The sequence below is a fragment of the Notechis scutatus genome, chromosome 1 (genome assembly GCF_049901735.1).
Source record: "Notechis scutatus isolate UNSWTSFEM ecotype Mainland chromosome 1, rNotScu1.2, whole genome shotgun sequence".
NCBI classification, from domain to species: Eukaryota; Metazoa; Chordata; class Lepidosauria; order Squamata; family Elapidae; genus Notechis; species Notechis scutatus.
Genome location: NC_142009.1, coordinates 241183945 through 241202230, shown reverse-complemented (window position 1 = coordinate 241202230; position 18286 = coordinate 241183945). Strand labels below are relative to the sequence as shown.

The 18286-nt window shown below is 41.0% G+C and overlaps 1 protein-coding gene across 1 annotated transcript in view; it reads right to left on the bottom strand.

The window, feature by feature from the left end:
• SLC67A1 (solute carrier family 67 member 1) overlaps window positions 1-17813 on the bottom strand; it is a 71940-nt gene extending 54127 nt beyond the window's left edge. Inside the window, exons 1-4 of the mRNA XM_026668380.2 lie at window positions 17568-17813; window positions 15071-15168; window positions 13850-13995; window positions 13580-13712 (exon numbers count right to left, since the gene is read on the bottom strand). Of these exons, the coding sequence (XP_026524165.2) occupies window positions 13580-13712; window positions 13850-13995; window positions 15071-15168; window positions 17568-17681 (491 nt within the window). The 5' untranslated portion in view covers window positions 17682-17813. The remainder of the gene's footprint in view (window positions 1-13579; window positions 13713-13849; window positions 13996-15070; window positions 15169-17567) is intronic.
• Window positions 17814-18286: the final 473 nt, after the last annotated feature.

Below are 18286 nucleotides of genomic sequence, written 5' to 3'. Positions count from 1 at the left end.
GGTTGAATATGCTTCCCTGAAGGCATCCCTCATCCTGCCCCGTTCCTGCATTCTTTGCGTCATGGATCTGCTCTCTCTTCCACTGCTGGCACAATAACTCACTTATGCTTCAAGGGCTTGCAGAGTGCTGAAGAAGGAAGGCTCACAAGAGGTCATTAAGGACCTTCCCATAGAAGACGAAGTATGCAGGAAGTCCGAATTGAGCTCATTTCTTTAATAGCAACAGTAGGGAACCAGCAGACCTTTCTTCATTTGCCTTTTCCCATGGCCGAAATCCTTTGGTTGTGTCTTTGTCCTGTACTGTATATCCCCATAATGTTGTCATCTGAGTCTCAGCCTATCCCTAAGACACAGTGAAGCCACAGGAATCTGGGCTGATGTTAAAGCCATGTTTCCACCACCACCACCAAAAAGAACTAATTTTAAAGACTAATGGGGAAGATACTGTTGGAAGAACTATCCGTCTGGTTCAGTTCCAAGCTGGGAAACAGGGAGGCTGATTGGAAAGATGGTTTAATGATGAAGCAGAACTACATGGGTCTGTGGTTCTGGGCAGCTGACCACCTGATTTGGTCAGTACATGGATTTTTATACAGTTTCAGAGATGTTGCTGAGGGGGTTGTGCAATGTCTGAAATACCCTTAGGAGATTGTGCGATGTAGTGAGCTCTGTGTCTTTGGCTAAAGGGTAGTGGGTTAATCTTATTATCTCCCAAAGGCTCATGTCCTGTTCTTAATCCATCATCCTGGAGCTGAAGGTCTTTTGTTTTGTAGTTAGGACGGACCAGTCTTTCTTAATGGGCACAAAATATCTGCTGGGGGGGAGGATACTAAGAAAGACTGAGTCCGCTTCCTGGCTCTAAAAAAACCATGTTTCTCCATTTTGACATTTAGGGAAATATAATTTATTACCTTTTTAATAATCCTCAAAATATTTCATTCTTTGGGGGGGGGGGGCTTCCCACAATGTTATGCTAAGATTTCTCAACCATGCTAAAAATAAAAATCCTGCCATTTATTTGTTATCTTTGAGTTATGCTGCATGCTTTTCTGGAATACACAGTGGTGTATTCCAAGTGTATTCAATTTTTTTTACTACCGGTTCTGTGGGCCTGGCTTGGTGGGCGTAGCAGGGGCAGGATACTGTAAAATCTCCAATCAGAGGTGGCATTGCCGGTTCTCTGAACTACTCAAAATTTCCACTACCGGTTCTCCAGAACTGGTCAGAACCTGCTGAATACCATCTCTGGGAATGCAGGTGATCCTCTCTGGCCCAACTCTGGAAGGAGAAGAGTAGGACACAGGTCTTGGTTGCTATAGTGCTGGCAGCTCCCTGTCGCTGTTAAACAGCAGACCCAGAGGTAGGTTTTTAAATGTAATTTTCAGCATCTTCCCCAGATTATAAGTCTTGGTGAGAAACCATGAAGTATACTTTTATTCAACCCCACCATTTGTGGACTGTAGCTATGCATTTGCAGCTAGAAAAAAATATAAGGAATTATATTGATTAATCCTTGTCTATCAATGAGCAAAAGAAATAAAAGCTGATTCTGATATAATTAACGCTACCAGACGTTTTAAATGGAGAACTTGTCCTAATGTCCTCCAACTGGCAGGAATAACATTACATAATATAGTATAACAGAGTTGAAAGGGGCTTTGGAAATCTTCCAGTCCAACCACCTGCTTAAGCATGGGATCTGACCAGAGGTGGTATTCAGCAAGTTCCGACTAGTTCTGGAGAACCAGTAGTGGAAATTTTGAGTAGTTTGGAGAACCGGCAAATCCCACCTCTGACTGGCCCTGCCGCCATCTATTCTCTGCCTCCTTAGTCCCAGCTGATCGGCTGGGTCTTCTTTTGTTGCCCTGCACAGGAGAACGGAGCTGGAAAGTAGGTTAGTGGGGTGGGGAGAGAATGGGGATTTTGCAGTAACCTTCCCCCAGGAGTGAGGTGGGAATGGAGATTTTACAGTATCCTTTCCCTGCCATGCCCACCAAGCCACGCCCACAGAACCGGTAGTAAAAAAAAATTGAATCCCACCACAGGGTCTGACCATATCATGTCAGACAAATGGTTATCCAGTCTCTTCTTGAAAACCTCCAGTGATGGAATACCCACAATTTCTGGGGGTAAGCTGATTAATTGTTCTATCAGGGAAATTTTTTCTAGGTTGGTTTTCTCCTTGAAAAAAATCCATCTATTACTTCTTGTCTTGCCCTCAGGTGCTTTCAGGAGTAGGTTGACCCCCTTTTCTCTGTGACGTCTCCTCAAACATTAGAAGTCACCTCCTAGTCCTTTCTCTTTGTTACACTAAACAAAATTTAGGCAGCTATATGATAAATAGGAGTAGTGACTGTTTTAATAGGCTTGAAGCAGCCTTTCACAAGATGTTTGTTACCTTGTTTTGAGTGTGGGTTTAGCTCCCTTTCAAAAGAATGCTAAACTCTCTGCCTACAAAAACTCTGATAAAGAATTGAATGATGGTGTAAGGGTGTTTGTTACCTTGAAAAACCAGAGAACTATTCCCAGTTAACCAGGCAGCTTCCACTCCAAAAGCCAGCTATTTAATAGGCCTGTCAAACATCTATCAAAACCATCTGCCAATCATAGCACTATTGAGATAGATGGGTGGTTTCTCAGTGATGTGAGAAAGAAGGGCATTGAAGCCATGGGGTTTAATCAATTATTTTGTCTAGCACATCCCAAACCAGGACACAAATATCTTGTGGCAAACCATTATAGAGGCCACAAAAACAGATAGGAATTGGTAACAGGGACAGCAAGTTTTGTTTTCTGATGACTTAAGGATGAGAAGGTAGAGGCTTCCGGTTTGAGCCTCTTCGGCAACAGACCGAAACCTTGTCTCTGCGAGGCTTCGATCCGTGCTTGCCACTGGAGCGCCCCGAGCCAGCTGGTTTCAGGGCTAAGCCACCCCGTTGAGGTGGTGAAGAGGGGGGAGACTGCCTGCAGGGTGGAGGAGAGCCGCATCTCTCCTCCCCAGCTGGCCATTACTCCCTTTCCCGAAGGCGGTTGTAGCGGTGGTCAGAAATGGCCACCACAAAGAAGAACTCGACCAGAAAAGAATGTGCAGGAGGAAGATAAGAAGAGAAAGTTTTGGTTGACCGGGTCAAACAGCAAAAGTAACAAATAAGGTACCCTGGAATTGAAACTATTAAAAAAACAATAACATTGTATCCTAAGAAGATTTTTAAGCTGCAAAGGAGAGAGAAAAGGGAAAAGATTTGGTTTTATTTTTTTCTCCTTTTCCTATACTGACAGTTAAGAGACTTAAGCAAGAAATTGGAAAAAAAATCCACTTTGACGTTAATAGGCATTTAATGCTGAAAATAAAAAGTCAAAGGGATAATAAAGATTTTTGGATAATTAAAAGCTTTTGAAAACAGGAAAGGAGAGAAAAAGAATAAAAGGGCAGGATCTGGAAGGGAGGAGACTGCCTGGAATTAAAAAGAACTTACAGCAAAATCTCAACAAGACTTCCAAAAGATACATTTTAACTGAAATATTGCAACAAAAACTCCAGGAAGAGAAAGTGGAAAAACAAATAAGAAGATATAACTCGGGACTATTTGAATTACTTGATGATTTCTGGATTTTTGGTTATTGTATTTGATTGACTAAAATCAATCGGGTGGTTGTTTAAACTGTTTAAAACGGCTCCACTTTTAGAAGAACTGAAAATGGAACTTAAAAAGTACAAAGAAGATGTACAAGAAGGGAGAGGTACTTTTGGCTTCGTATTTCAGTTTTTAGAAATGGAGATTTGGAATTATGAGAAACAACAAGAAATGCCTGCAGAACAAGAAGATTGTGACAAAGAAGAAGCCATCTTTAATGAACAAATAATCTTAGATGGGGAAAAAAGGAAAGAGGGGAAAGAGAATGGAAAGTTTAAGATTGGGAAAAACAACTCCAAAAAAAAAAAAAAAAAATAGAGTGAAAAATAAGTAGAAAATCAGAAAGCAACAGAAGAGGGAAATGCAGAAGAGAGAATTAGAAGTAGAGAGACAAGGGGGTAAAAAGGGGAGGGAGAAGATGAGAGAGAAGAAAGAAAGGAAAAGAAGTTATAAAGGACAGAAACAAAATATAGAGAAACAGGGCCTATTTAGAGATAATGGGTGAAAATTTAATGGAAAAAGGGATTCTGCAAAGGTACATAAGATAGTATTGTTATATTAGAAACACAAATAATTTTAGAAAATATGAATCAATGTATGATTAAAATGTCTGATAAAATAGCTATCGTAATTCAGTGGAATGCTTGTCAATAAATAAATGTAACAAAATGAATATTTAATGATTTATAAAACATATGTGAAGAGAAGTAAGTGAAAAATTAATTATGGAGATTATATGTGTTTTTATTATATTTAATTGAAAAGAAGTGTTAAAGATGTTAAGATTTTAATGATTATTAATGATAGAACTGAATTGGAATGGAATGAGGGTTTATAATTACATATATTTATAATCTTTTTTAAAAAAGAATATAGTGTGTATTATAAGAATGTACCAAGCAGAATTTGATTGGAAGTTATGTATTATGTATTATATTGAAGGTCATAACCTTAAGGTATATATTGAAGTTTAAATAAGAGTTGAATGGATGTAATTAAAAGATATAAAGGTGTCATACTCCAATTAGTAACTACAGGAGGAAACAGAACAGACAAGAGTATAAATATAATGATTTTAATTGAGATGAGATAATCAAAATAAAATTGAGAAAATTAAAAGAGGGGAAAAACTATATAGAAAATGTAGAATAGTATAAGATATGGAATAGAACACAAAAAGGAGCATGAAATTGAGTTTTGTGTCTATATAAAGAAGTTCAACCCGGGACCATGCTATTTTCAAAAAAGATGTTTTACTTGTAATTTGTATGTGTGAAAACCCAAATAAAACTTTATTTTTTTTAAAAAAGGATGAGAAGGTAGTGTTTCAGTTCCGCTGAGTGAAAATGTACTGGGATTCTCCAGAGAACGTTGAACTAAATCATCACCCTCTTTCATCCATGCTGGCTAGAGCTGCTGAAACAATGCAGCAACATCTGGAAGAACATCTGTTTCCTATGGGGAAGAATCCTGAAGTAGTATGTACAAATCAGAATAGGTCTAATTAGCTATTATGAGCTTTACTTCTAATTCATCGTCTATAAGATTCAGTGTAGTTATGCATCAAAAAAGGATAGTTTCGGGACCCAGTTACAATTTACAATACTCATTGTATTCATACTTCTTCCATATGTGCGTGTAGCATGCATCGTCAAAAATGCAATAGGAAAATTGATTTCTACTATTCAAGGGATCAGCAAGAAAGCGGAAATCCTGTTATGTAACCAGATACAATGGATGGAGATCTGTTTTCCTAATTTGAACCAGCAAATCTTCCTTTCCTAGTAGCAAATAAATCTGAAGTACATCCAGAAATCAGTATCCCTCACACTTCCATTTCTATATTTTAAGATGAAGTTTAATTAGAAAGAACTAATAAACAACCAAGCCATGTAATGCATATTTTCATAATGCATAAGTTTATGGACCTTGTAATCAAAACAAATTGATGCTGAGTGCTCTTACTGACCCTCATCATGAAAATGCAAATTAGGAAAAAGAGGGCAGAATGATGATTTCTTACAGAAGTGTGTAATGCCAAGTGAACAAAGTAACCTTTGCTAGAAACTTCTTATTTTAAAAAAAAAACAACCCTCTCACTTCCTTTAACTTTTCTCAGCACATTAGCACCACCTAGTGTATATTGAAAAAAATAACACTTCAAAAACTTTCTCAGAATATTATCTCGACCTAGTGCATTGTTGGCTAACCTGTTTGGGTTCCTGTGCCAAAAATTGTGCACGCGCTTGCATGCTCGTGCTCGCGTACCAGCACCCAAGGAAATGCACGCCCCCCCCCACGCATGCGCGCGCAATCCCCACTTACCACCACCACCCCTGCCGCCCCCTTACCTGCACTGCGCCTCACAGCTGATTTTCGGCTGGTTTGAGGCCTTTTCGGTCTCCTAGAGGCTTGAGGAAGGTTTCTGCAGGCTTTGCAGGCCGAAAACTAGCCCCGTTTCGTCACTTCTGTTATTTTCGGAAAAACAGGAAGTGATGAAACTGGCCTAGTTTTTGGCCTGCAAAGCCTGCAGAAGCCTTCCTCAAGCCTTTGGGAGGCCGAAAAAGGCCTCAAACCCACCAAAAATCAGCTGTGAGGCATGCGCATGCAGTGAGGTAGGTTTGCCTGCAACTCGCGTGCCGGCACAAATGGCTCTGTGTGCCACCTGTGGCATGCGTGCCCTAGGTTCGCCATCACGGACCTAGTGTATATTGAAAAAAAAAAAACACTTCAAAAGGCAATCTCTGACTCTAAATCCATTTTTCCCATATCCAGCTACAGATTTTTCCCTCATACCAAATGGATAAAATTCTGAGTGGTGTCTAGAGAAAAGATACGGAGTTGTACAACTAAGTGCTAAAGCTAGATATACAATTTTATATCAGTTATACTTCTAGGTATGCTAAATAAAAGATTTCATAAATCCTTCTACAACATGGAGCAAATGTGGGGGCCTATATTAGCAATGTTTTAGAAAGAGTGATATATTTTCAGTGACTGGAAGGGATAGAGAAGAGTGATAGCATGCAGGGTTCAACCTGTGGACTTTAGAAAGGCTTTGAAGTGATTCATCAGAACACGTTTTTGCAGCCTGTGCCCTTTAAATGTACTGGATTAAAAAAGGATTTGTAATTTAGGATGAAGAAGAGCGATTTATATTTTCAATGGGGCATTGAGGTCAGGCCAATGCACGCAGGCTCTGACTTTTCATAAAAGTAAAGGTTCCCCTCGCACATATGTGCTAGTAGTTTCCGGCTCTAGGGGGTGGTGCTCATCTCTATTACAAAGCCAAAGAGCCAGCACTGTCCCAAGACGTCTCCATAGTCATGTGGCCGGCATGACTAAACACCGAAGGTGCACGGAACGCTGTTACCTTCCCATCAAAGTGGTCCCTATTTTTTCTACTTGCATATTTACATGCTTTCGAACTGTTAGGTTATTCCCTGTGAAATCATGAGATCTACACATTCAGGACACACTGAAATTAATTTATGACGTTCAATGAACATGATCAAAAGTACGCAAGTAAATTCTGTGAGGAAAATACGAAAAAGTCACTAGGAAAGTTAATTTTAAAAAGCACACAAGATTTTGAGTTTGAGATGATGTTCTTAAGCTTCCATTTTTGGATAATGTTGCCAACTTTCATTCACACTGAAGTAAATACCCTGAGAAAGACTTATCAAAAATCACTGTATGGTTTGATGAACTGCTGTAAACATCAAGAGTCATGTAGACATTGGTCAGTAACCTCCATAAAACCATGTCAGCTACTAGAAGGCAATAGCTGACTTTAACTTTCTTTGACCCTTTCAGCAGATGTAGAAACCCAAACACACAAAGCCCCCTCACTATGATCTAAAGAAGATGTTTCTTCAGCTTGTTTTATTCTAAACAAGATATCCTTGCAAGCCAATGCCAAGGGATAAATGCCAAAAGACCATTCACAACACAATTTCCCCATTGTCATGAGAAAGAGTCAGACTCAACTGCTGATGACCTCAGGGAAACTTCTAAGCAATTTTCTTGCCAAAATGCAGAATCGGGTTGCTAGGTCTTCTTCCAGGATGTTTTCGGCTTCCTGGTCTACAGCCCCGGTACTTCCTGTTAGGATCCACCCACGCTACGGGGATGGGATATAGTTCTGCTATATTTTCCATTCTCCTTAGGGCACAAATTAGGGAGTGTAACTGCTCAAATCAAGAGCAGAATGTATTGTCAATGGACAAAAACAACGAGAAGAAAACCGTGCCACCTAGTGGTCAAATGTATGCATTATGATATCTTGTCTTCGGAGATGAAGAATAAGACAGACTGCCCCTGCTTTGTTCTTTTATTTAGAAGATGCTCTTGAGAACCATCAGTTTAGAAGATATTACTGAGAATGATTTCTCAAAATACAGCAGTGTCTCTTTCTCTAAAAAATGAATTAGATTGTATGCTTCAGGAAGTTTGAATGATTAACAGCTGTACTCTACAGGCTCTGTACTCTTTCTGTGATTGCTACTTGATGTGGCAATTTTAGGCCATTTCAAAAGTAGAAATTCTGGTTTGCAGGTTCAAATATATATATATATATACAATAACATATTTAGTGGCAAAAAGAGGGGAAAAGAAAAGAGTGGAGAGTAAATATAGCCCTTGTCAGGGTGGGATTCAAATTTCTTAACAACCGGTTCTGTGGGCGTGGCCTAATGTGTGGGTGTGGCTTGGTGGTCATGTGGCTGGGGTGGGAGTGGCTTGCTGATTGGGCATGGCTATGTGGTCATGTGACTGGGTGGGCGTGGCCTTGTGGCTGGCAACCCAAATTTAAGTGGTTCTCACTTAATGACCAGGTGCTCGTTTAGTGGCCAATTGCTTAGCAAGTGCTTTTTGCCAGTTTCCAAGGCCTGGGGAGTCCCTGGCAAGGCCCAGGCAGGTGGCCATGTGGCTGGTAACTTAAATTTAAGTGCTACTCACTAAATGACCAGGTGCTTGCTTAGTGGCCAATTGCTAAGCATGATATAAGGATTAATGCAAATTGGAAAGGAAAGACTGCAGAGATTGTGCACAAGTGATTTGTACCAACCAACTGAAGATGGTTTATGTTTTATGTTTATGTTTAAAAAAAAATAAAACTTATTTAAAAAAATGTCATTTATGTATGCATGCAACTTCTTGTTACATTGATGTTGCTATATATTGATTTAAGCAGAAACAGATAATATAACAAGAAGTTGCCTGTCTCCCTTTTGGTAAGTTGCTTTTTTATTTATGTATTTATTTATTTTTTTACTATCTGTTTTTGTTTTTATTAATCATAAAAGCAAAACAGATACTAAAGAAATAAATAAACACATGAATAAAAATATTTTACTATTCATCTTGATGTTTCTTTAAGCAAAGGAGAAAGAAACATCAAGATGAATAGTAAACTGGGCTGGCGGTGGAGGTGGCAGGAGGAGGTAGGGGACCGGCCCAGCAGGACTTGCTACTTTGCCTCCTCACTACCAATCGGTGGTGGGAAGGCAAAGTCGCAACCCTTGGGCTGCGGCGGGCAAGGGATGGTGGCAGCCCGGCGGCCCAGCCAAGATGGCGGCCGCCATGTGGGCGAGGCAGCAGCGCCTGGCCCGGGAATCGGCTCTCGAACGGGCTGGGGGTGGCAGCAGCAGGAGGAGGTAGGGGACCGGGCCAGCAGCAGGAGTTGCTGCTTTGCCTCCTCACTACCAATCGGTGGTGGGAAGGCAAGGCAGCAACAATGAAGGGCCGTGGGTGAGGGAAGATGGGGGTGGGTGACCGGGACTGGCGGTGGTAGGTAGGCGACCAGGTTGGACGGTCGTACTTACCGATCCGTGTCTTCAGAGGCTGGCGGCGGGGTAGGCAGGCCGGGTGGCGAGGCTGGCTAGCGGCGGCAGCGGGAGGCAGGCAGGGCAAGGCAGGCTGGCTGGTTGAGGACAGCTGCGGTGGCGACTGGGGCTTGCGGCTTGCCCTAACTCAACAGTGCGGCAGAAAGCAGGCAGGGACGGTCAGCTGGCTGGCTGGCCGGCTGGCTGGCTGGGCTGCTGCTGCTGCTGGTGGTGTGAGCGATGGCGCCACGTGGGTAAATTTTTGTAATTAGTGCACATGCACTATAAGTAGGGGCGGGGCTGGGAGGACGTGGGAGAATGTGGAAGGGATTTTCACGCATGCACAGTAATAAAAACTGGTTTTTGGCCCGTAGGAGCGGCGGAGAAGGGCGGGGCCAAGCAGGGTTTGGTTTTACTGGTTCTTAGAACTACCGGTGACATTAACAACCGGTTCTATAGAACTGGTGCGAACTGGTAGAAACCCACCCCGGCCCTTGTTAACATTCAGCATGGACTTTGACTGTCTTCTAAACAACAAATTGCTCTGAAAAAATTTCTAAAATAAACTGCCAGAAGTAGGATATTTGTTTAAATTCACTGATCGCATGACCTCACACACAACAGGCTTTAGCAGTTCAACATTGCTTTGTCATTTTAAAGCCTGCTGGGATTAATCTCTTATCATATTTCGAATCCTTCCAGAAGAATAGGTCCTTGGACCTGCACTTCTCATATTCTGCTAATAATTGCTCTCCATACTGGGAGCTAATAAAAAGATGAAGGCAAAACTTTCCTGGGTTGATTTCATGAACACATCCTTGTACCATTTTTGCCAACAAGCAGAATCGGTTCACTAAAGCACTCCATCAAGATGTATTCTTGAATTTTCAGTCCAGTTTACAGTATTTCTTCCATCCAATTATCATTTAATGTTGATCCTACATAGCTTTTTCAAAATAAGTCAAGGCTGGTCAGGTGCTTTCCCTTAGATGAGCTCAGAATGAAGAGGATTTCTCTAGTTGGATAGATAGCAAAAAATAATAAACAGGGATACAGTCCTATGGGGAGGGTCTTTGGTGCTCTCTGAACTTGCCTGTTTTCTTACAAATGTTTCATTACTCAAACTAGCTAGTTCAATTTCAATTCAACTCATTTCAACCCTGAGCTACAAATACAGTGGAACCTTATTGCTAACACTAGTAAATGCAACATTTCTTCATCTAGTATGTTCCAGTTGTTTTATCTTACACTCTTAGACAAAATTCTGAAGATAGGTGATAGAAATTGAAATCCAGTATCCTGAACACTAGATAAAATGGTTCTAAATTCTAACACTTTAGAATAGTGGTCGCCAACCAGTGGGCCAGGGACCACTGGTGGTCTGCAAGAAAATGTCGGTGGTCTGCAGAGAAATGTCACCCCCAAAGCAACCCTTAAAGTGATTAATCCAAGCTGCACGGGAACACAGGGCTGCGCCACCCACACGGCCCTTGGGAACACAAGGCTTGCGTCGCTTGCATTGCAAACAACACGAGGTAGTGAGGGGAGAGGGGGAACTTGCCCCACTCAACCCACAACTTGGCCTGGCCATCGGGCTGCTTCTTTCTTCTTCTGCTTTTGGCTGCACGCAAGGAAAGCAGCAAAAGTCTTTCTTTCTCTCCCCCACACTCTGCCAGAAATGAGGATCCCAAGGCATCCTGCTCCAAGAAGCTGTGCCAGCACGACAAATCTCACAAAGACTCATTTCTGGTGGAGTTTGGGGGAGAGAAAGAAAGACTTCTGCTGCTTCTGCTGCTTTCCTTGCATGAAACCAAAAGTCTCTCCCCCGAGAATGGAGCTGGAGACAGTATCCTGTGATCCCAAATAAAAAATGATCTATCGGTAGGAAAACGGGGTAGGGAATTTTCCTCAGACTTTTTTGGGGATTTTCCCAGGGTCTCTGGTCCGTGGGATTTAAAATTATGAGTTTGGTGGTCCCTGAAGTCCGAAAGGTTGGTGACCCCTGCTTTAGAACAGTGTATCTGTAGCAATGTGAAGATCTGTGGAATTTTGGGAATTGGAGTTCATACATCTTTAATTTGCCAAGTTTGTGAAACAGTGCTCTAGAAGGTATTATATCAGAATAATAAGAGTGAAAACTGTAAAAAGCACCCTTTCCAGTTTCCCAACAGGCCTTTGATGTTGTAGCTCATTCTTAGGGTGCTGAATTCCTTTATAGATAGCCCTTGAATTACAACCATTCATTTAGCGACTGTTTGAAGTTAAATTGCACCTTGCACTTATGACCATGAGGGGTCCTTGGTGCCCTCTGAGCTTGTTTTCTTGCAGATATTTCATTACCCGAACTAGCTAACATCATCACTGTTAGTAAGGAGTGCTGTATTATCAGTTTATATTCTGGTGACTAGCCTGTCTGTGTGGATGGGGTCGATGTACCTGTATACATCTGAACTAGACTGTGTTGTTTCTCTGTGTCATATAATATATGTGGGTATATGCATAATTTTGTATTTATTTTGCCATGTTTATGTAGCGTATATTGGAAGTGGTGACCCTTTGAGAGCTGTATACAACAAAATTTCATTTTGACGCACTGTATGCTGATTAGTGTACATTCAAAATGGCAATAAAGTTAGTCTAAGTCTAAGTCTTAGAGATTCTTTGATTGGGCTATTTGCTGAGGCTCTGGCAGTTTCTTGATTGAGGTATTGCTTACTTGATTGTTGGTCTGTAGTTGACCTTGGAGTTAATCTATGCTGATCTGAGTGCTGATTACTGATGGAGAGTTACTGGAGTCTTTTTGTTTTCTTTTGGGCTGGTTGATTGTCCTTTTTGCATAGATGTTGTTAATGTCTATGTGTCTTTTGATGGCTGATTTATCAGAGTGCCAGGCTTCTAGAAATTCCCTGGCATTTTTGGACTTGGCCTGGTCTAGGATAGTCACATTTTCCCAATTGAAACTATGGTTAAATCTGTCAAGATGTTGTGAAATTAAAGCAATTAAACTTATGAGTCCATGGTCATGTGATTAAAACTGGCAACTGGCATATATATACGGTGATGATTGGTATTTGTGACCTCCCAATAAGCAAAGTCAATGGGAGAAGCTGGATTTGCTTAACAACTTCATGATTTGCTTAACAAATGCAGTGATCTGCTTAACAACCATGGCAAAAAAAAGTCATAAAATCAAGTTTGATTCATTTATCAACTACCTTGCTGAGAAAGGGGAGTTCTGGTCCCATTTGTCATTGCAATTCAAGGACTACCTGTATTTTGGAGATGATAGACTAGAGAGAGCCCTTGTGGCTGTTTTTATTCTGCTGTATGTTACATGTTACTCTGCCACTTTATAGCCTCCCCACCTGTCAATGGTGTTTGGTTTGAAGAAAAGAATATTGAAGGAATTCCCTCGTTTTTTTTTCTTTTGGGAATCCACCGAAGTGTTTGAAACTAGAAAAGCTACAAGCCACTGAAGAAATTCTTACAATGTGAAGGGGTGAACACATACACAAACCCTCAGCTGCTGTTAACCAGGGCAAATGCAAGGATTCTACGTTGCATCCACTAGAATTTTATCTATCTATAATTGGTCTTCGTTTCAGAATCATTTTTTTTCTCTCCAGAAAATAGAAAAGGGATTAAAAATTACAGAGAGCCAGTTTGTTGTAGTGGTTAAACCATCAGGCTAGCTAGAAACTGGGAGCCTGTGGGTTTTTCTCCCACCTTACTCACAAAGCCAGCTGGGTGACCCTAGGCCAGTCACTTTCTCTCTGCCCTAGGAAGGAGACAATGGCAAGCCACTTCTAAAAAAACTTTGCCAAGAAAACTGCAGGGGCTTGCCAAGGCAGTCTCTGAGAATCAGTCAAAGTTAAAAAAAAAAAGATTTTTGTTTTAAATGTAACAATTTTGAGGGAGGGATACTAAGCAGAACTTTATTCCTTCTCAACACATAGCAATCTTTTCCTTTATATTTTTTTCCATGGAGTTTCACATTATTTACTGGTATCTTGGCACAGAATAAGGCATTTCTTAATAGGTCAAGAATGATCCAACTTCATAGCTGAAATATGACTACCCACCAAGCACAACTAATCATATGGCCATTAGACTACTCACCCAAATTTTGTGGTTAAGATGCCGCCGAGGGAAGATCCAATAATTACTCCTATTCCAAAACAAAGTCCAAGTTTTCCTAAAGCATCAGCACGTTTGGCAGGAGTTGTCAAATCTGTTATAACCATCTGTGCACCTGTGAAGACAGTGGAAAATTGCAAGCTTTCGTTGAACTATGAAGCATCTTTCCATGTTCACATCTGAAGGGCTCAATTAATAAACAAGGTAACTGGGAACAATTGACTCCTGGATTTGTATATCTTGTAACATCACCTGGTAATCCATGAATGAAGATGCCTGGAGCCCTGGAAAGGAAGAGCAGCGGGACACTGATGGATACAGAGAGGAGCAAGAAGCACAGAGATCCAGCCAAATATGAAAGAGTTAGGGCAGCTCTGGTTCCAAACTGGTCAGCAAACCTGGAAGAAGAAGGATGCAGAATATTTAGAACATTGACTGAACCTCCATTAGAAAAGCAGAACCTATCATATTCAGAAACCACCAACCTGATCTCCCCAAAATCTGGATGCAAACCTATCTACCTACAGGAAGTCGTCGACTTAAAGCCATTTGTTTAATGACTACTCGGAGTTACAATAGTATTGAAAAAAGTGATTTATGACCAGTTCTTGTGCTTATAACCATTGCCGCATCCCCACAGTTATATGATCAAAATGCGGGCACTTGGCCCCTGGCATGTAGGTATTTATGATGGTTGTAGTGTCCCAGGGCCGTGTGATTGCCATTTGTGACCTTCCCAGCTGGCTTACAACAAAGTTAATAGAGGAAGCTGGATTTGCTTAACAGCTGTACAACTCACTTAATGACTGTAGCACTTTGCTTAACAACTGTGGCCAAAAAAGGTCATAAAATCAGGAGCAACTCACTTAACAAGTGAAATTCTGGTCCTAGCTGTGGTTGTAAGTCAAGGACTATGTCTGTCTGTCTGTCTGTCTGTCTGTCTTCTGTCATCTACCATCTATCATCTATCAGAATAGTGGATGAATATTTATTTGGACTGATGAGTACCAATAAAATATAAATGCTCAGAATCATTCTAAATGTATGTAATCCTGAAAATTTTAGCAAATAACACAGACTAATAAATTGCCTTCTCAAGCAAAGCCTCCCCATATAGTCTTTTCAATCAATTGATGTTATCAGCAGCAGTGGCCTTACTCCAGTGTCCCCCAAGCTTAGAGAAAATTGCATGGACTTCAATTCCCAGAGTTCTCAGCAATGACCATGCTTCTTGGAGAAATCTGTGAGCTTGAAGTCTGAAGACACTAAGGTTGTAAGGAAAGCAGTTTTGCTCCTATCAGATCCCTAAGTTCTAGTTAACACAGGGTATTCTTCAGATTTTCCCCTTTTCTGTTTTATCCTGCATGTTTAATTGAAATGGATACTAAATCTGAATTATTTTCCTAAGTTAAACATGATACTGTTAATTTAGGGCAATTCTGCCATTGCACAAGAACAACACTTTAGATTTACCTTCCAAAGATAGGGCCACCCAGAAGCTGAAGAATACCAAAGAAAGTTTGTAAGTAGCCAAATCCAATTGCATCCAAACCCAAGTTAGTTGCCAAATACTAAAACAGAGGAGAAAATAGAAAGGTTAGACATTACATTTTTGAAAGGGATGTTAAAAACAAAGGTGAAGTTGATCATGATTTCTGATGATCTATGTAATTTTCTTGACATCCATATGGAAATGATCGCTATTGTCTTTTAAAATGTTCATTTCACAGTCTAGCCGGGGGGGGGGGGGGGGGGGGGGGGGGGGGGGAAGGGGGGGGGGGGGGGGGTTGGGTTGGGGGTTTGGGGGTTTTTTTTTGTTTTTTTGGGGGGGTGGTTTGTTTTTGGTTTTGGGGGGGTGGGGGGGTGTGGTGTTTTGTGGTTTTTTGGTTTTTTTTTTTTTTTTTTTTTTTTTGGTTTTTTTTTTTTTTTTTTTTTTTTTTTTTTTTTTGGGTTTTTTTTTTTTAAAGGGGGGGGGGGGTTTTTTTTTGGTTACGGGGGGTGGGGCGGGGGGGGGTTGGGGGGGGGGAGGGCCGGGAAGGTTGGTGGCTACAGCATTGATATTTCGTAATGGTCTCTCATCCAACTCTTAATCAGGTTGGATACTGCTTAGCTTCTCAATCAGCCATGCTCAGCTAGGTATACATATAAACCAGGGGTGTCCAACCTTGGCAACTTTAGGATTTGCAGACTTTAACTCCCAGAATTCTGGCTGGCTGGGGAATTCTGGGAGTTGAAGTCCACAGGTCTTATAGTTGTCAAGGTTGGATAACCCTGCTATAAACTATAACTCATCCTCAAGTCTTAGTTTCTCTTTTTTCCTTCATTTTAAAAGAAAATGAAAGGGACATTTCTACCTCCACTCCTATTGGTCAGAGATTTAATGGAGTTTTCAGCCAGCAACCCCCTCCCAATACAAACCAAATGCTGCTTAATCTTATTAAGAACCACTTTAAACTTCAGATTTCACTTTGTGTTTACATACGATTCACTGAATTCTGTTAAACTGTTTCATACGGTTCTAAGCTCTTTTCTATTTAATGGGAAATAAATATTGACATTATAAAACTCTTAGAATCCTTTTGCAGCATAAATAAAAAATAAGCAAGGGATTATAACTTTAATTCATTTTCATTTTCCTCAATAATTGTTTTCTCTTTTACCACTGAGTAGTCCAAAAGAATCAAACAACAACTTCTGGAAATGATATAGAGAGGGAAACTGATTTCAAAGTTGCACCAACACCCCCTTTTAAAACATCAATATACATAATGAATAACTGTGTCCCTAGCAATTAAACCATTATAGCCTGAACAGTCTGTAATCAATCTCATCAGAAAGTGTGGTTTAAAAAGTTCTATTCAGCTCCCAATTAATAATAACCGTAATAATAATTATTAACAATACCTCTAATCTAATGCCATAAAACAGGGGTGTCAAACTCGATTTCATTGAGGGCTGCATCAGGGTTGTGTTTGACCTCGGAGGGCAGGACGGGTGTGGCCAGAGTGGGTGTGACCTACTCGATGTCACTCATGTCAGGGGCACCTGTGGCAGCACGAGCACTCTGCCAGCAAAAACAGGCTCCCGAGCTCCATTTCTGGCTGTGAAGACCTCCTGCAACCCTCTGCCAGCAAAAACAGAGCTCGGGAGCCTGTTTTCACTGGCAGTTGCACCGTAGGCCGTAGACTGTTTCAGAATGGCCCTGTGGGCTGGATCTGGCCCCTGGGCCTTGAGTTTGACACCCCTGCCATAAAACACCAGCATTTGCCTATCCCAGGTCCTTGGGAAGGACTTGATAGGTGCCAAATCCAGTCTAAACATCTGGCTGATTGTGTGACCAACCATAATAATTACAAATCAAGTCTAATGAGAAGATGATAATAGGCGCCTTGTGTACAATCCTAAAGTATCTGGAGTACCATTTGAACACCATCAGCACCAACAAAATCACCAACAGTCAATTGAAAATGGTGGCTTTACTTACATCCTGCGATGGTACCTTTAACACCATTGAACAACATCTGCCTACTTGAGAAGAATCAATACATGGATAAAAATGTCAAATCTACTCTAGCTGGCGATGTGAACAATCATAATAACTACATTTATATGCCCCACTTGACTCCCAGCAACTCTGGACAGTTTACAATGTGTTAAAAGCATTTAAAAACAAGAAACAATTCAAAAAACAATTAACTAAGTTTGTTTTATTAAATCCATTCCTTGGCCTGGAAGACAATACAGACACAAGACTCAAGGAGAGTCTTGAGAGAAAGTTCCTTATACAGCCCCGTCCTTACGAGCTAGTAAGGCAACGAGAACAACTTTTGCAGGACAAATATTAGTTCCTATATTTTAATTTATCTGAGGTGACATGGTTAAATGGATTTCCACCTAGTAGTACCGAGAAACATGCCATGGTTTCAAGCAATAACTGAGCAGGCAGCAAGCATTCACACTTTGTACTCACTGGCACAATCCCAAATTGCATAAACATGCAAGTCAGATCCATAGCCGTCAGGAGGTAAGTGATTTTAATCACCCACCAAGCTGAGGTCATATTTACAATTTTCTTATCTTCCATCTCCAAGGATTCGTCTTTCAGTTCCAATTTTTGTTCACTCTCTGAAAAGTTTTCTATATTCCTGCGTACTGCACAGGCTGGAGAGGTGTGTATGTGTGGAAATGAAATGGAAAATAAATGTTTAGCTAGAAAGAAGGAACAGCTGCTCATTTACATAAAGTGCAAAAGTCCCGGGTTTGGTTTTTTTTTTTTTAAACAAACAAACATGAAATTGGAATGAGTGCTGAGTCATGGCACAGGTTACATTTTTATGCCCACTTCATTTTAGCAAACTGGGTTAGCAAACTCACTTGCTAAAATGTTTTATTTGCTTAGATTGCTAATCTACTTGCTTAGATTGGTGATGGGGGGGGGGGAACCATACAAATAAAAATAATGGTGCGTCCAGAGGTGGTATTCAGAGGTTCTGACCAGTTCTGGAGAACCGGTAGCGGAAATTTTGAGTAGTTTGGAGAACCGGCAAATGCCAACTCTGACTGGCCCCGCCCCCATCTATTCTCTGCCTCTCGAGTCCCAGCTGATCTGCTTGGTCTTCTTTTGTTGCCCTGCACAGGAGAACGGAGCTGGAAAGCAGGTTAGTGGGCAGGGGAGGAAATGGGATTTTG